Source organism: Microtus ochrogaster, chromosome 5, assembly GCF_000317375.1.
Source record: "Microtus ochrogaster isolate Prairie Vole_2 chromosome 5, MicOch1.0, whole genome shotgun sequence".
Classification (NCBI taxonomy): domain Eukaryota; kingdom Metazoa; phylum Chordata; class Mammalia; order Rodentia; family Cricetidae; genus Microtus; species Microtus ochrogaster.
Window position 1 is genome coordinate 30,967,325 of NC_022012.1, and position 14,033 is coordinate 30,981,357.

The following is a 14,033-nucleotide window of genomic DNA, read 5'->3' on the forward strand; positions in this document are numbered from 1 at the left end:
CAAGGACTCACAGATACTGACTGAGTCTGTCCCATTATCACAGAGTAAGCAAGCATTTTATGAGAAGGCACAGGCCACGAGAGGAGTGCGTGCAGACTTGAAAGGCAGGGGGACAGGCTAGGCTGTTAGCACCGATAGCAGAACCCCAGGGTGCTGGATTGTGGAACATTACCCCCATCTTTGCTCTGACAGGTTCTAGAACACTGGCTGAATGTAGGGGAATGACAGAGTGACTTTGGGAAGACACTTCCAACTTCTCTCTGAACCTGTGAAGGGAGAGAATCCCAACTAGAACACATGTGAAAGAAACAGAATTCAAGGGGCTGGAGAGATGGCTCAGAGGCTAAGAGCATTGGCTGCACTTCCAAAGGTTCTGAGTTTAATTCCCAGGAACCACATGGTGGCTCACAACCATCTGTAATGAGATATGGTGCCCTTTTCTGGCCTGCAGGGACATATGCAGGCAGACCACTTTATACTTAATAAATAAATAAATCTAAAAAAAAAAAAGAAACAATTCAAACCCTTCCCTTAATCTTCTTCCCTTGGGGTAAAACAGGGCTTTCCAGGTCGTCAGCAATTCTTTCAGGCCTCTCATTTCCAAGGATATCCAAAAGCTCCCCCCACCCACCCCCACCTTTTCTCCCTTATTAGAAGTCTGTCCTGAAGCTGAAGGAGGAGTGTGAGGTGGAGCCATGTAGGTTGGGACACGGAGGCCGGATCGGCATCTGCCTTGGGAGTGGGGCTTACTCCGGACAAGTCAAGAACCGCTGGACCACCAGAGCCCAGTACGATGGAACATGCAGTGGAGGCTATCATGCCATGGAGATACCCCTGTCCAAACTAGGAGGGGGGCGAAGGGCTTGGAAACTAGAAAATGCTAGATCTGAGCAAAGCGAGAGGAGAGAACAAGGCCAGCAACACACAGAGCTCTGTGTATTCAGAGGGAAGTTGGCAGGGTTGTGCCCGGGCAGAGAAACTCCGAGTGGTACAAAGGGACGTGCCCAGAGTGGAGAAATCATGCTAATTGTGTGCACCAGAGCTGGAGAACGCCACCCAAAATGAAGAGAGAAAGGGGAGCCCTGTCCAGAGCCTCCAGGGCCCTGCACCTCGCTCCTTTTGTCTACCTGCTTCTCATCCAGCCAGGTAGGAGACCAGAAAGGTCTGGAGAAAAGAAGTTGGGGCTTTTGACGGAGAGGGAGAGGGAGAACAGAGCCTGAGTATCTTCAGGGCTGGAGGAGGGGAGAGAGCGCTATGACCGTGGGAAGATCTCCGTGAATTAAGGAATCATTGTTGAATATATCTCTTCATTCCCTGTGCTTCCTGCCTGGCCCCTGGCCCCCTTCCCCAAGGCTGCATGACTTTGGAGCTCCCACGGCATTCAGTACATTAGATGGAAGGCATTGTGCCACTTCTTATGGGATGACTTGTTGGCGTGGGCCTGTCCAAGCATTCTTTTCCCGGGATTATGTGAGCTCCTGGTGGGAGGAGGAGGAGAAATCTTGGTGGTGAGCCTCCCAAACCTTCACCCTGGCATCTTTGAGTGTCAAACTGCTTGAAAGAGAAAAGAAATTTGTAGGTAATGAGCCTCCTGGTTTAGGATAATAATCCATCCTATTCATAATTCGCTCGGAGCCACAGACACCTACCTCTTGTAATGCCCCCTATCAATTCTATGGAGAACTGACCTTATTTTAAATACTGTCCATGTGTTTTTGTGTTCATACACACAATGACAGGGAACCCAGAAATGCACATTTTCGTGTGGCAAACAGATACGTAGATTGTTTTAACAAAAAACAAGGAATCAGAAAAAAAAAGTCACCTGCCTCCCTCCAGGAAGCTGTTGCTGGTAGGGCAGGATACGGGTGGGCGAGAACCAGGGAATGTTTCCTCGTAGGAAGAATGTTTGCACTGAATCTCAGAGGATGAGAAAAATAGGTAGGAGCGTGAGTGAGATGATTGTTGGGAAATGGACAAAGGTCAAAGGCTTGAAATAGTCTCGTGTGTTTAGGCGGAGCCCAGAAGTTCAACATTGCTGAGAGAAAAGCAGGAATTGAGGTCAGCAAAATCCTTGTAAAACTGTCTCTGAAGATGGTAGTCTATAAGCAGTGGGCAGGGAAATTGAGTGATCTTTAGTTTGAGAACTGGCAGGATCAATAGACGTTTGGATCCCTTGGTGTGCAATGAAGCATTGCTGGGAAAATGAGGCAACAGAGAATAGAATGGAAGCCCATTTAATTCTTCTGAGCTGATGAAACAAACAGCACAAAGTAGGTGGCTTAGGTAGCAGGACATCGTTGTCTTGCAGTTCTGAAAGGCAGACGCTAGAGATCAAGGTATTGATGGTGCCACGGTCCCTCTGCAAGCTTTAAGGACAGATCTGTCTCCAGTCTCTTTGGTTTGAGGCAGCAAAATTCCAGCCTTCAGGTGGCGTTTTCCTGTTTGCGTGTCTGTGTTCAAATGTCCCCGTTTTACAAGGACATGTGCGGAAGTGGATCCACCCTGCTCCAGAATGACCTCATTTTAACTCCTTGGCTCTACAAAGACTCCATCGCCAAAAGAAGTCCGGCCGCGAGGTGTGGGGCTTGGGGGTGAGGATTATGTGGACTTCAGCGTGTGAGTTTGAGGATAGGTACTTCAGCCCACAGCAAAGCTATTTTTCTAATTATAAATCATGTTAATAAGATAGTAGTTATGAGCCAGGCATGGTGGTGCGTGCCTGTAATCTCAGCACCTTAGAGGTAGAAGAAGGAGGATCAGGAGTTGAGGGTTATCTTTGGCTACATAGTGAGTTTGAGTCCAACCTGGGCTCCATGAGATTCTGTCACAAACAAACAATATTAGCTATAACTTATGAGAGCTAATTATTGGGCCCTAGGCTATTGTCCTGCTATTGTAACAAGCAATGAAAGTGCAGATTCTGTAATAAATCTCTGCCATCTTTACTGTATTATTAGGAAAATGTCAGTTTCTGTAGTAGATAAATTTCAAAATTGAATTCCTTGGCATATATTATGTGCCAGTGTAATAAAGTGGTAGAGTAGGCCTGGGAAAGGAAGGACGATATTGCGTAGCGTTCTCAAGGAACACGCTAAGCTGATGGGACTCTGTCTGTTTCAGTGTGTAGAGTTCTCAAGGAACATGCTAAGTTGATGGAACTCTGTCTGCTTCAATGTGTAGAGTTCTCAAGGAACACGCTAAGTTGATGGAACTCTGTCTGCTTCAATGTGTAGAGTTCTCAAGGAACACGCTAAGTTGATGGAACTCTGTCTGCTTCAGTGTGTGGATCACTGTAGGGTTTGTCTCTACTTAGTCCAGGTAGAGAATTTGAGGCAGGATCTTCTTACTCTGTAGCCCTGACTGGCCTGGTACTTGCTATGTAAACCAGACTGGCTTCAGACTCACGGAGATCTATGTATCAGTCTCTGTGTCCTGAGAGCTAGAACTAAAGGTGTTGGCCATCATGCCTGGCCAAAGAGAAAATTAAAAGCCAAACAAACAAACAAATAAACAAAAAAACCTTAACAGATACAAGGAAGAGGGTTTCCAAAATAAGTCTCTGAGTGCTACATATCCCTTTCACTAGTTCTATTGGCTAGAACTCGCTACATGGCCGTGCTAACTGTAGTGGAAGATGGGAATTATTATGGAAGTATTAAGATTGGCAAGGAGAGGGCTGGAGAGGAGGTTCCATGAAGAGGGCCCACTGCTCTTGTAGAGAACATAGGTCTGATTCCCAGCACCCATATGGTAGCTCACAACCATCCACAATTCCAGTTTCAGGGGCTACAATGGCTTCTTCCGACCTCTGCAGACACTGTACACGTGTTATATATATGTACATGCCGGCAAAACACTCATACACATAAAAGAAAATTCAGGCACTGATGTTGACAAACTGGGATTTCTTTGACGCAGCCTTCCCCTTCCTTGTCATCACATTTATTTGCTTATTTTGTGGGAGTCCCAGCACATAACTGCAGAGGTCAGGAGACAAGGCAGTTCTCTCTGTCCATTTTGTGGGTCCCATGTATCAGCTTTGGTGACAAGTACCCTTACCCATTAAACCATCTAGCTGGCTCCAAATCAGACCAAATTCAGCCTTCTTAAACTCACCATAGCACAATTTACAAGATATTCAAATAAGACTTACGCAGAGGCTAAGGTGTTATAATGATATAAATCCAAACTTTGGAGGTTTTTATTCTCTGAACTTTTCTACTCCTCTGCCTGGTTTCTGTGCTGAATTTGAAGAAGTGGGTGGGTATTAGAACTGTCTGACATTGTAGTCCATGGCAACCTTGAATTTAAGGCAATCGTCATGCCTCAGCCTCCTGGATTCTGGTATTAGAGATACGAGCCATCACACCCACTGTCTTTTTTAGCCTACCATGTTGCAATGGAGATCCTTTTTAGTTTAAAAAATAGTGTAATTAAAAAACTCATAGAAGAAGATGCAGTTAACATAAGGATATCGTCCTATAGGCCCTTAGCAAGTGAACAAGCCCATGTAATCATCCCTTAGACAAAGAAACAGTTATGGCTAGGTTGATGGCATAACCTTTAATCTCAGCACTTGGGAGACAGAGGAAGGAGGATTTTTGTGAGTTCAAAGCCAGGCTAGTTTACATAGAAAATTCCAGGCCAGCCAGGACCACATAGTGAGACCTTGTCTCAAGAAAAGAAAGAAATCTTGCTATTTCCTCGGAATCACCCAGTATTTCAGTTGCTATGTTAGCCACTGAAGAAGATACCTTCAGAGCAGACTCCTGTGTCAATGTCCCTTCAAAGAACCTTCATTTTCAGCATAAAGTTTATGACACAAGCTGAGCATGCCCAGGGGTATCCTGTCACAACTTTAATCTTCTAACCATGCACTCCATATCGTATTGAGCATGTCCAGGGGTATACTCCCAAAGTGATAAAACTGGGCGTTGGACCAACCTCTGAATGAGTATGTATAGACTCCCCAAATAAAATCTCTTTTCTGTCTGTGTTAAGGAGGGCAGTGCTTTGGAACTAAATCCTATGTTTTTCTTCCCTGCTTCAGATAATAAATCGTTCTCCACTTTTATGTCTTGGCTATGTTTATTTTGGCTTTGCACTCACCAAGATATGAACCCAGGTAGTTTGTGTTGCTTGTTAACCACCAGAGGCCAATGAACAGAAGCAGGAAGTGAATTTTTAAACACTTTATTCAGAGAGCCAGCAATCTAGGAAGACAGAGTGTTATCATTCCCAAATCTGCTTTACGCAGACCATCTCCAACCGGTCCATTTTATAGGGAACAAGAACAAAGACAATTAATCATTCCAAACTTTAGTCTGGTCCCTCTGGTCAGGTGACCAAACCTTATTTTTATAATTCATGGTGTTGGTACTTTTCTTCTTATTTCTTCCTGTACTTTCCCCTTCCTTTCCCCCAGCCCCATAGCGGGAGATTCACATAGGCCTAAGGCCATCGAGTCTTCCATTCCTCCCACAAGATTATCCGAGTTACAGAGTGTACATGCCGAATCCCATTGACAATTACACGCTGCAAGTGTGTCCTTGTAATGTGGAATATAAAGTGCCCTTACCTGTCTCTTATCACGCGGTCACTTGGTTCCACTGATGCTGGGTCTGTGCTTGATGAGAGACCATCACATCCCTAGGGAACGTGCGTGCAAGAGAGCAGATCAACTCGTGGCAAACAGAAGGTAGAGACAGACAGGAAGGGGTCTGGCAAGACATGCGCCCATGGACTTACTCCTCCAAGCAGGCCCTACCTTTCGATAGCCCTCTTAGAACAAGCCATTGACGAATTAATCCATTGAAGTTAATGCCTTATGAACCAATCATCCCAATCTTCTTAATTACTGGAAAATGGAATCAAGTTATAGTTTAAATTTATATTTACATGATAATCAAGTTGAGCTTTTCACATATTTTTATCAGTTAATTGAATTGCTTTTTCTGAAGTACCAAGTCTTTTTAAATGTAAATATATATATATTAATTATTTCAAGTGTGTGCGTGTGTGTGTGTGTGTATGTGTGCTTTGAGTATGTACATGATGGAGTTACAGGTGGCTGTGTGTCACCCAATGCAGGTGGCAGGAATCAAACTCTGGTCCTCTGGAAGAACAGTATGTGCTCTAAACTGCTGAGCCATCTCTCCAGCCCTTGTACCAAATCATTTGAGCAGTTTTCCATTGAGTCACCTGGATGTTTTCTCCTGTTGCTTTCTTTTCTTCCTTCTGTCTTGGTTTTTGTTTTTGAAGCAGACTCTCAATCTGCAGCCCATGCTAGCCTGGAAATCACTATGGCAGCCCAGGCTGGCCACAACACCCAGCTGGTTACCAGGTTTTTTTGTTGTTGTTGCTGCTGGTGCTGCTGCTATTTTGTTCTTTAGGAATTCTGTATCTATTCTCAAGTCAGGAAGACACTGTCCTATTCTGTTTAAAATGGTATTTCCCTTTTCATACTTAGATCTGCAGTGTACTTAAACTGATATTTGTCCAACATGTTCTATAGGGGAAAATTTATTTTTACTTCTACATATCCAAGGACTATTTATTATAACTATTGTTACTAGAGGAGGTTCAAGAAACCTGGCACTCGGTGGTCAGTACTTGGGAACCCAGAGTTGGTGGGAAGGACCCTGTTTACTCAAGAATCGGCTCTAAGGGACTTATCATCCTTAAAGCTCCACGTTGGAGCCTGAGGAGATGGCTCAGTAGATAAGAATACTTGTTGTGTAAGCATGAAGACTGAGTTCAAATGCTCAGGGCCCATATAAAAAGACTGGTGTGGTCAACTTCATGCCTGTTAAACCCAGTACAGGGAGTCATGGAGGAAGCAGGAAGGTTGTTGAAGCTTTCTGACTGCCAGCCTGGCTCCAAGTTCAGTGAGTGTCTCTGTGAGAGGGAATAGGGCAGAGAGTGGAAGAGCAGGACACCCAGGGTTCCCTTCGGGTCTCTGCATAAGTGGACACACTAGCCAGTGCATGCTATAGCCTAGTGGGGAGTGCATGCTCACACACAGCCTAGTGGGGAGTGCATGCTCTCACACAGCTTACTGGGGGAGTGCATGCTCACATACACAGCCTAGTGGGGAGTGCATGCTCACGCACAGCTTACTGGGGGAGTGAATTCTCACACACAGCTTAGAAGGGAAGTGCATGCTCACACACACAGTTTACAGGAGAGTGCATGCTCACACACAGCTTACTGGGGGAGTGCATGCTCACACACATCTTAGTGGGGAAGTGCATGCTCAAACACAGCCTAGTGTGGAAGTGCATGCTCACACACAGCATAGTGGGGAAGTGCATGCTCACACACACAGTTTACAGGAGAGTGCATGCTCACACACAGTTTAGTGGGGAAGAGTATAAACGTTTTGTGGGAGTAGAGTATAAGCCAGGAAGGCCAAATGTTGAGTAAGGGGTCTTTCTCATCTGAGCCATCTCCTTCTTTCTTCTCTGGAACATTGCCGTGAACCTCCCCCTTCCGGGATTGACTAGCTCCTGCAGTTCTTTTTAAACATGTTACTTTTCTTCGAGTTACCCTTCCCATCAATGAATGTGTTTTATGTTGGACAAGCTACGTAACCGTTTGAGTCAGAGCCTTGGCCCTAGCAACCCTAACACGCTAGGCTCAGACACTGATCCTCAACAGGCTAATTAAAAAGACAAATAAGGAAGAGGCTGGTGCAATGACTCAGTGGGTAAAGATAATTGTTGCCAAGCTTCACAATCTGCAGGAACACACACAGTTGACAGGGGAACTGAAGTGCCCCGTGTCATTGAGCACATAACATGCCACCACCAAACAAACAACAAATAAATGTTTTTAAAAAGACAAAGCCAGGTGGTGGTGGTGCACGCCTTTAATCCCAGCACTCAGGAGGCAGAGACAGGCAGATCTCTGTGAGTTTGAGGCCAGTCTGGTCTGCAGAGTGAGTTCCAGGACAGAGTTGTTACACAGAGAAACCCTGCCTCGAAAAAACAAAAACAAACAAAAAAAAAGACAAATAATAAAACAGAGAAAGGATATTTAGTGTAGTCACATTGGGAAGAAGAATCAAAAAGGTCCAGTGACCCAACCCCTACAAGTTCACCTTTGGAGTACAGACATGAAGTTTAGGTTTATATGAAGAGCTAGAAGTATATGTAACTAAACAGTCCTGGTCATGATGTGATCCTGCCTATTATTGACCCATCATTGTTTAAGCAAGGAGGTCTGACAAGTCAGAACTACACACATTATTATTATTGCTATTATTGTTATTTGCTAGAAGATGAGTTCTTTATTTGGTTGACATCAGGCTTTTTTCTTCTCCTTTCGTAAGATTCTGAGGAATTCCAGTTCCTGGAGACCATTGTTTCAGTAGTATTGACAGCCAAAGAGAGAGTATACATGTCTCCTTAGAATATCTTTATTCCTAGCAGGACAGTTGCACCAGGGCTTCTCCTTCAGAATTTGAAGTGCCAGACAAAAAAGAACATAATAGTTGTAAAAGTAATGGAAAAAGAAACCTTGGGTAGGACAAAGGGGAGGGTGTAATAAAGCAGTTTTGCCAAGGGTGACTCCAAAGCACTGGCCCTGTCATAGAAGGACAAAACACCCTGTCCTTGCTCTGTGATGGTCAGTTTGGTCATAAACTGACACATCATATCAAGTCTGCTCTAGTGTAGTAAGTAAGGAAGCCTCCTGAGATATAAATAGTAGAGTATTAAATTATAGGTCAACTTCTAGGTATGATTTTTTTTATTTGCCAGAATGGACAGATTAACAATATTGACAGTTTCAATTCACAAACATGATAATTCTCATGTTGTCTTAATATAGGCTTAAATTGTTCCTGAACATCTATGTTTCTTAAGGAGTAGATTAAAAGCCCCTGACTCCCCTTTGCCTGAATCTCAAGGGACTTCTTCACAGTTTCTGTTTCCTAATATGTCCCTGAATGATTTTGAAACATTTCTAATGATTTCACAGTCATGGTCCAGGCCTCAACAGGAGAACAGCATACAATGCAGTTATCCCAACCATTACACAACAAATGATGCTCTTGTATAGTAAAAATGACGAGGAGGGGTCCTTTTCTCAGACTGCTGCCAGGGATGAGTTCGACAGAGGTCTCAGGGATAGTGATTGCGGATTGTGGAGACTGCCAATCGTGTGTTTCCAGATTTTGATAGCCATCAAAGAAAGAATTCAGAGATGAGACAAAGAAAAGAACTGCGAGGAAGTTAATTTCAGAGTGAAGGTGCCCATAGTGGGAACAGGCCTCTCCAAGGCCACTCAGGAGCAAACCTTAGGTAACAGACATGGTAGGGAACTTCAGGAATGAAGAGGGTTTCTAGAGCAGGGTTTGCTCCATGCTTTCGACCTTATATGTGGTCTTTGGATGTGTCAGGGCATCAGATACGTGATGGGAGCAAGGAATTCTGTAAGGCCAATGATCCAGACATATTGTGCTGAATTTTAGGACAGACGGTGGTTATTTCCACTGGTCTTGTTGCTCCAGACGATTTTAGATGGTCCTGGGTGAAGCTGACTTTTGCTAGCTGAGCAGTCTTGTGATGTTTTCTGTGATGTGGCTCTATGATGACGTCACCAACCCACCATGCAGTTTGCCTCTTTCCCCCCTTCTACATTGCCTTCCTCAGGATCACCACTAAGTCGGAAGGATATTAAAAACCCAAAACAGAAAACAAAATGTTCCTTCTCTCAGAGAACAAAGTTCTCTCTGCCCTTGGATTATTGCATCTGGGTCTCGCTACCAGGCTTCAGAAAGGAAATCACACAGTTGGGGAAAGCCCAGGGCAGGGGAACCTAGGGTGCTCAAAGACCCAAACAAACAAAGCCTGTTTCAGACAGAAAGGATTGCAAGTGTGGTTCCTGGTGCTAGAGAACGGGTAAGGTGCAGAGAGCTCTATGACATGCGTTCAGCATCATCCCTCTGATGGTTCTGAAAGATAAATTTAAGGCATGGAGATTCCTTTAAGGGACGAAGCTAGAAAAGGATCACGGCTCTGTGTAGATACATTCTTGAGGTTTGCCTTTCCCCGGTGTCACAGGGTGTCAAATTGTCCTTGAGTAGACGCTTCTGACCTTTATAAACACTAGGGCATGGTTTAGTTAGGTAGATCTTGAGATAGTACCTTCTATAGTGGAACAGAGACTTTCTACACAAAGAGGCCTGGGAGACAATGATTAAGCTAATTGCTCCTCTAGGTAAAATAATCCTCCTCCCTTTTATTGCCATTCTAGACCTGAGGTGTTAGCTGTTTCCTCATTTCTGCGTCCTGCTTTGGCTCCTGTCCCAGTTCTCTGTGTTGCCTGAAAGTTAGGAAACCCAAACTTAGATTCTTTCCAGTTTCTAGGCAACTGTTCATGCTCAGCAAAAATGTTCTTGTCATCAGCATCCAAGAAAGATGGCGCCATCCTCTTACAATGAGTGTGAGTGTGTCCCTTCTCCTTGTGGGCATACCCATGGTCACAGGCATAAGGAAGGCCTGCACTTGGGTTAGTGTAAATTAGGAGGCAGTCAAAAGTTGTATTGTCTCCAGTGTTTTTATCCACAATATAATATAAATTGATTTTTAAAAAAAATCAGAATTACAGGGGGAAACATCATTTTTAAAAAGGCTACTGAAGGGCTGGAGAGATGGCTCAGAGGTTAAGAGCACTAGCTAGTCTTCCAGAAGTCATGAGTTCAATTTCCAGCAACCACATGGTGCCCTCCCAGGTACCAATAATGAGATCTGGTGCCCTCTTCTGGCATACAGGCATGTAGAATGCTGTATACATAAGAAATAAATAAATCTTTAAAAAAAAAAAGTGGGAGGACTACTGAAACCTTGAAATGGGATGGAATATAATCCGCGGAGAGATATAGAGACAGCAGAGATTACATAAGAGAGAAGGGTAATTGATAAATATAATGTCTTTCTTTCTGGGGTTATCACTGGTAGAGGAAAATGAGAAGCGTCGTTTGATGCTCACGATCTGTGTTAGTCAGTTTTCCATTTTTATAATGAAATATCTGTGGCTGAACAGTTTATAAAGAAAGGAAGTTTACTTAGCTCGTGATTTTGGAGGAAGAAAGTCTAAGCCATGTAACATCAGCTCTGGAGCAGACCTCACACATCCTATCGTAGTACAGTAGATGGCATCACAGAGCGTGGAGGAGAAGAGAGATCACACAGTAAAACAGGAAGCCGTGTGTGACTGGTGCTTAGGATCATTCTTTTGTAACAATTTAATTTCTGAAAAATTGGCACAAAGTCCCACAATAACTATCTCAGTTCTTTCCAAGGACAGTATTCACAGTGAGTTAACCCACTGGGCTCTCTTCCTTCCTTCCTTTCTTTCTTTGTTTTTGTTTTTGTTTTTTGAGACATGGTTTCTCTCTGTAGCTTTGTAACCTGTCCTGGAACTTGCTCTGTAGACCAGGCTCTGCCTACTTTTGGATTAAAGGTGTAAGCCACCACTGCCCCACCCCACTGTACTCTTAAAGGTTTCAGTTTCTCCTAATACCATCACCTTGAGGGGAAGGCTGACAACACACAAACCCTTGAGGGACAAACCACAGCAGGGATGGTACTCAAAAGTTTTAATTTTTTCTTTTTTAAATGATTTATTTATTTTATGTACATTGATTGATGTTTTGCCTGCATGTGTATTTGTGTTAGAATGACAGATCCCCAGGAACTGGAGTTACAGAGAGTTGTAAGATGCCATGTGGGAACTGAACCCAGAGCCTCTGGAAGAGCATCCAATGCTCTTAACTGCTAATCCATCTCTCTAGTCCTTCAATTGTTTTTAAAAAAAATATTTATTTTATTTTTATTTATTTGTGTGTGTGTGTGTGTGTGTGTGTGTGTGTGCACATGTGTGTGTTAAGTGCCCACAGAGGCTAGAAGATTCCCTGGAATTGGAGTCACAGGTGGTTGGGAGCCACCTGGTATGGGTGCTGGGATCTAAACTTGGGTCTTCTGCAAGAGCAATATGCGATTTTAACCAGTGCTCCCTCTCTCTGGTCCTTCCTTACTCAGCTTTGTGAACCTCCTGGGTGACCCCACAGATGTCATTGACATGTGCTAATCCTACAGTTCTAGACCAGGTCCTGAGACGTGACCTTGCTATTTGAGCATGGAGGTCTTTAAGTATACTCTGTGATTTTTCCCAGAACCACCTCAAGTCATACATACCAAAGCCCCTTTGTCCACTCAGAGAAAGTTGAAAGCTTGCTTTTCTAAATCTAGCCAAGGACGGGACCTAGTAGTTATTAGACAGGAAAACCCATTTAAGCCATCACATAAACTGAAAGTTAAAATAAACTTTGCAGGTTACATGAACAGCTGGACTTCAGTCTGATACACAGGGCCATGGGAATGCCTAATAGCTCTTTGTATTATTGGGGAGGACAACTCAGGCCCCATCATTTCGTCTGCCAAAACAAGTAAGGTAGACAGGACCATATTTTATTTATTTCCATTTTTATGTAAAATTTTTAGGAAAATGAAAACATTTTTTTGTTTTAAAAAATATTTGAGACTTGGTCAGGAATGATGACAAATGCATTTAGTCACTGTACTTGGGAGGCAGAGACAGGTGGGTCTCTGGGAATTCAAGGTCAGCCTGGTCTACGTAGCAAGTTCTAGGCCAGCCAGACTACATAGTGGGACCCTGTCTCAAAAAAAAAATGATGTAGAGTGGGGGGGGGCACTACAAAGATAGCTCAGAAGCTAAGAGCAGTTCTTGGTCTCCTCAAAGACCTGAGGTCAGATTCCAGGACTCAAGCCAAGAGGTTCGCAACAGTCTAAAACTTCAACTTCAAGGAATCCATTGTCTTCTCGACGTGCATCCAGAGCTGTATAATATACACTCACATAGACACATACATATATACAGATAAATAAAAAACAAAAATAAATAATCTTTAAGGCTGGAGAGATGGCTCAGTAGTTAAGAGCACTTGTTCTTGCAGAGGACCCAGGTTCGATCCCCAGCACATACATGGTAGGTCACGCTATCTGTAACTCTAGTTTCAAAGGACCTGGCACCTTCTTCTGGTCTCCCTAGGTACTAGACAGGCATGTGGTGCACATACATATATTCAGGCAAAACACTTATACATATAAAATACAAATAAATCTTTAAAAATTGCGTTTGAGGGGCCGCAGTGTAGCTCAACTGATGAAGTTCTTGTGTACTGTACATGAAGCCCTAGGATCATTATGAACATGGCATAAAACTGGGGGTGGCGACACATGTCAGCAATCTCAGGACTCGGAGGTGGAGGCAGGAAGAAGATCCGTTCAAGGTCATTCTTGCCTATAGATCAAGTCTGAGACCAGCCTTGGATACATGAGATGCTACCTCAAAAATTAATGTAAAAATAGTTATGAGAGGGTGTTTTGGCATGCTTCTGTCACCTCAACACTCTGGAGTCGAGGCAAGATGATTGTGAGGTAGAGGTAGCCCTGGACAACACAGGTAGACTCTCTCTCAAGACAAGATGAGAGAAAAGGTTCACAAATAGAGATCATTGTCTGTCCTAACTTCCTCAGCACACGGCTTCTCTCCAATTAGCGAATGATATTCAGACATTCACACCTACAGTGGCTTTTTCTGCAGGGTCATCTCCTGGGGTTTGAGTGACACCGGCTGATGAGGCATAGGAAGTGAGAGGAGAGTTGGAAACTGCTTAGCGATCATGCTGGTCTCACTAACAACTTCACTGCACAAACAAAGAAGCTGAGGCCCAGAGAGGTGGCAAAGTGGTGTGCGGGCTTTGTCTTGACTTTTTACAGAAAGGAGGAGCCCATACTTAACATAGCACCTGCTCTTAAAACAAATGGAATGTGTTCAGCAAATAAAATTTGCTTTAATTACCATAATCAAGCTTTTTAGTTCACTTACCTCTTGATTTGGTCCAGACGATCAAATACAAGTAGAAGAAATAGAAAAGCACAGCCCTACATCCCGTACATCCCCAACTCTCTCTCTCTCTCTCTCTCTCTCTCTCTCTCTCT

At 43.8% G+C, this 14,033-nt stretch overlaps 1 protein-coding gene across 1 annotated transcript in view; it reads left to right on the forward strand.

The window, feature by feature from the left end:
* The first annotated feature begins 696 nt into the window (after positions 1-696).
* Positions 697-14,033, forward strand: part of Hepacam (hepatic and glial cell adhesion molecule) — a 20,522-nt gene continuing 7,185 nt past the window's right edge. Inside the window, exon 1 of the mRNA XM_005347045.3 lies at positions 697-1,146. Within this exon, the coding sequence (XP_005347102.1) occupies positions 1,062-1,146 (85 nt within the window). The 5' untranslated portion in view covers positions 697-1,061. The remainder of the gene's footprint in view (positions 1,147-14,033) is intronic.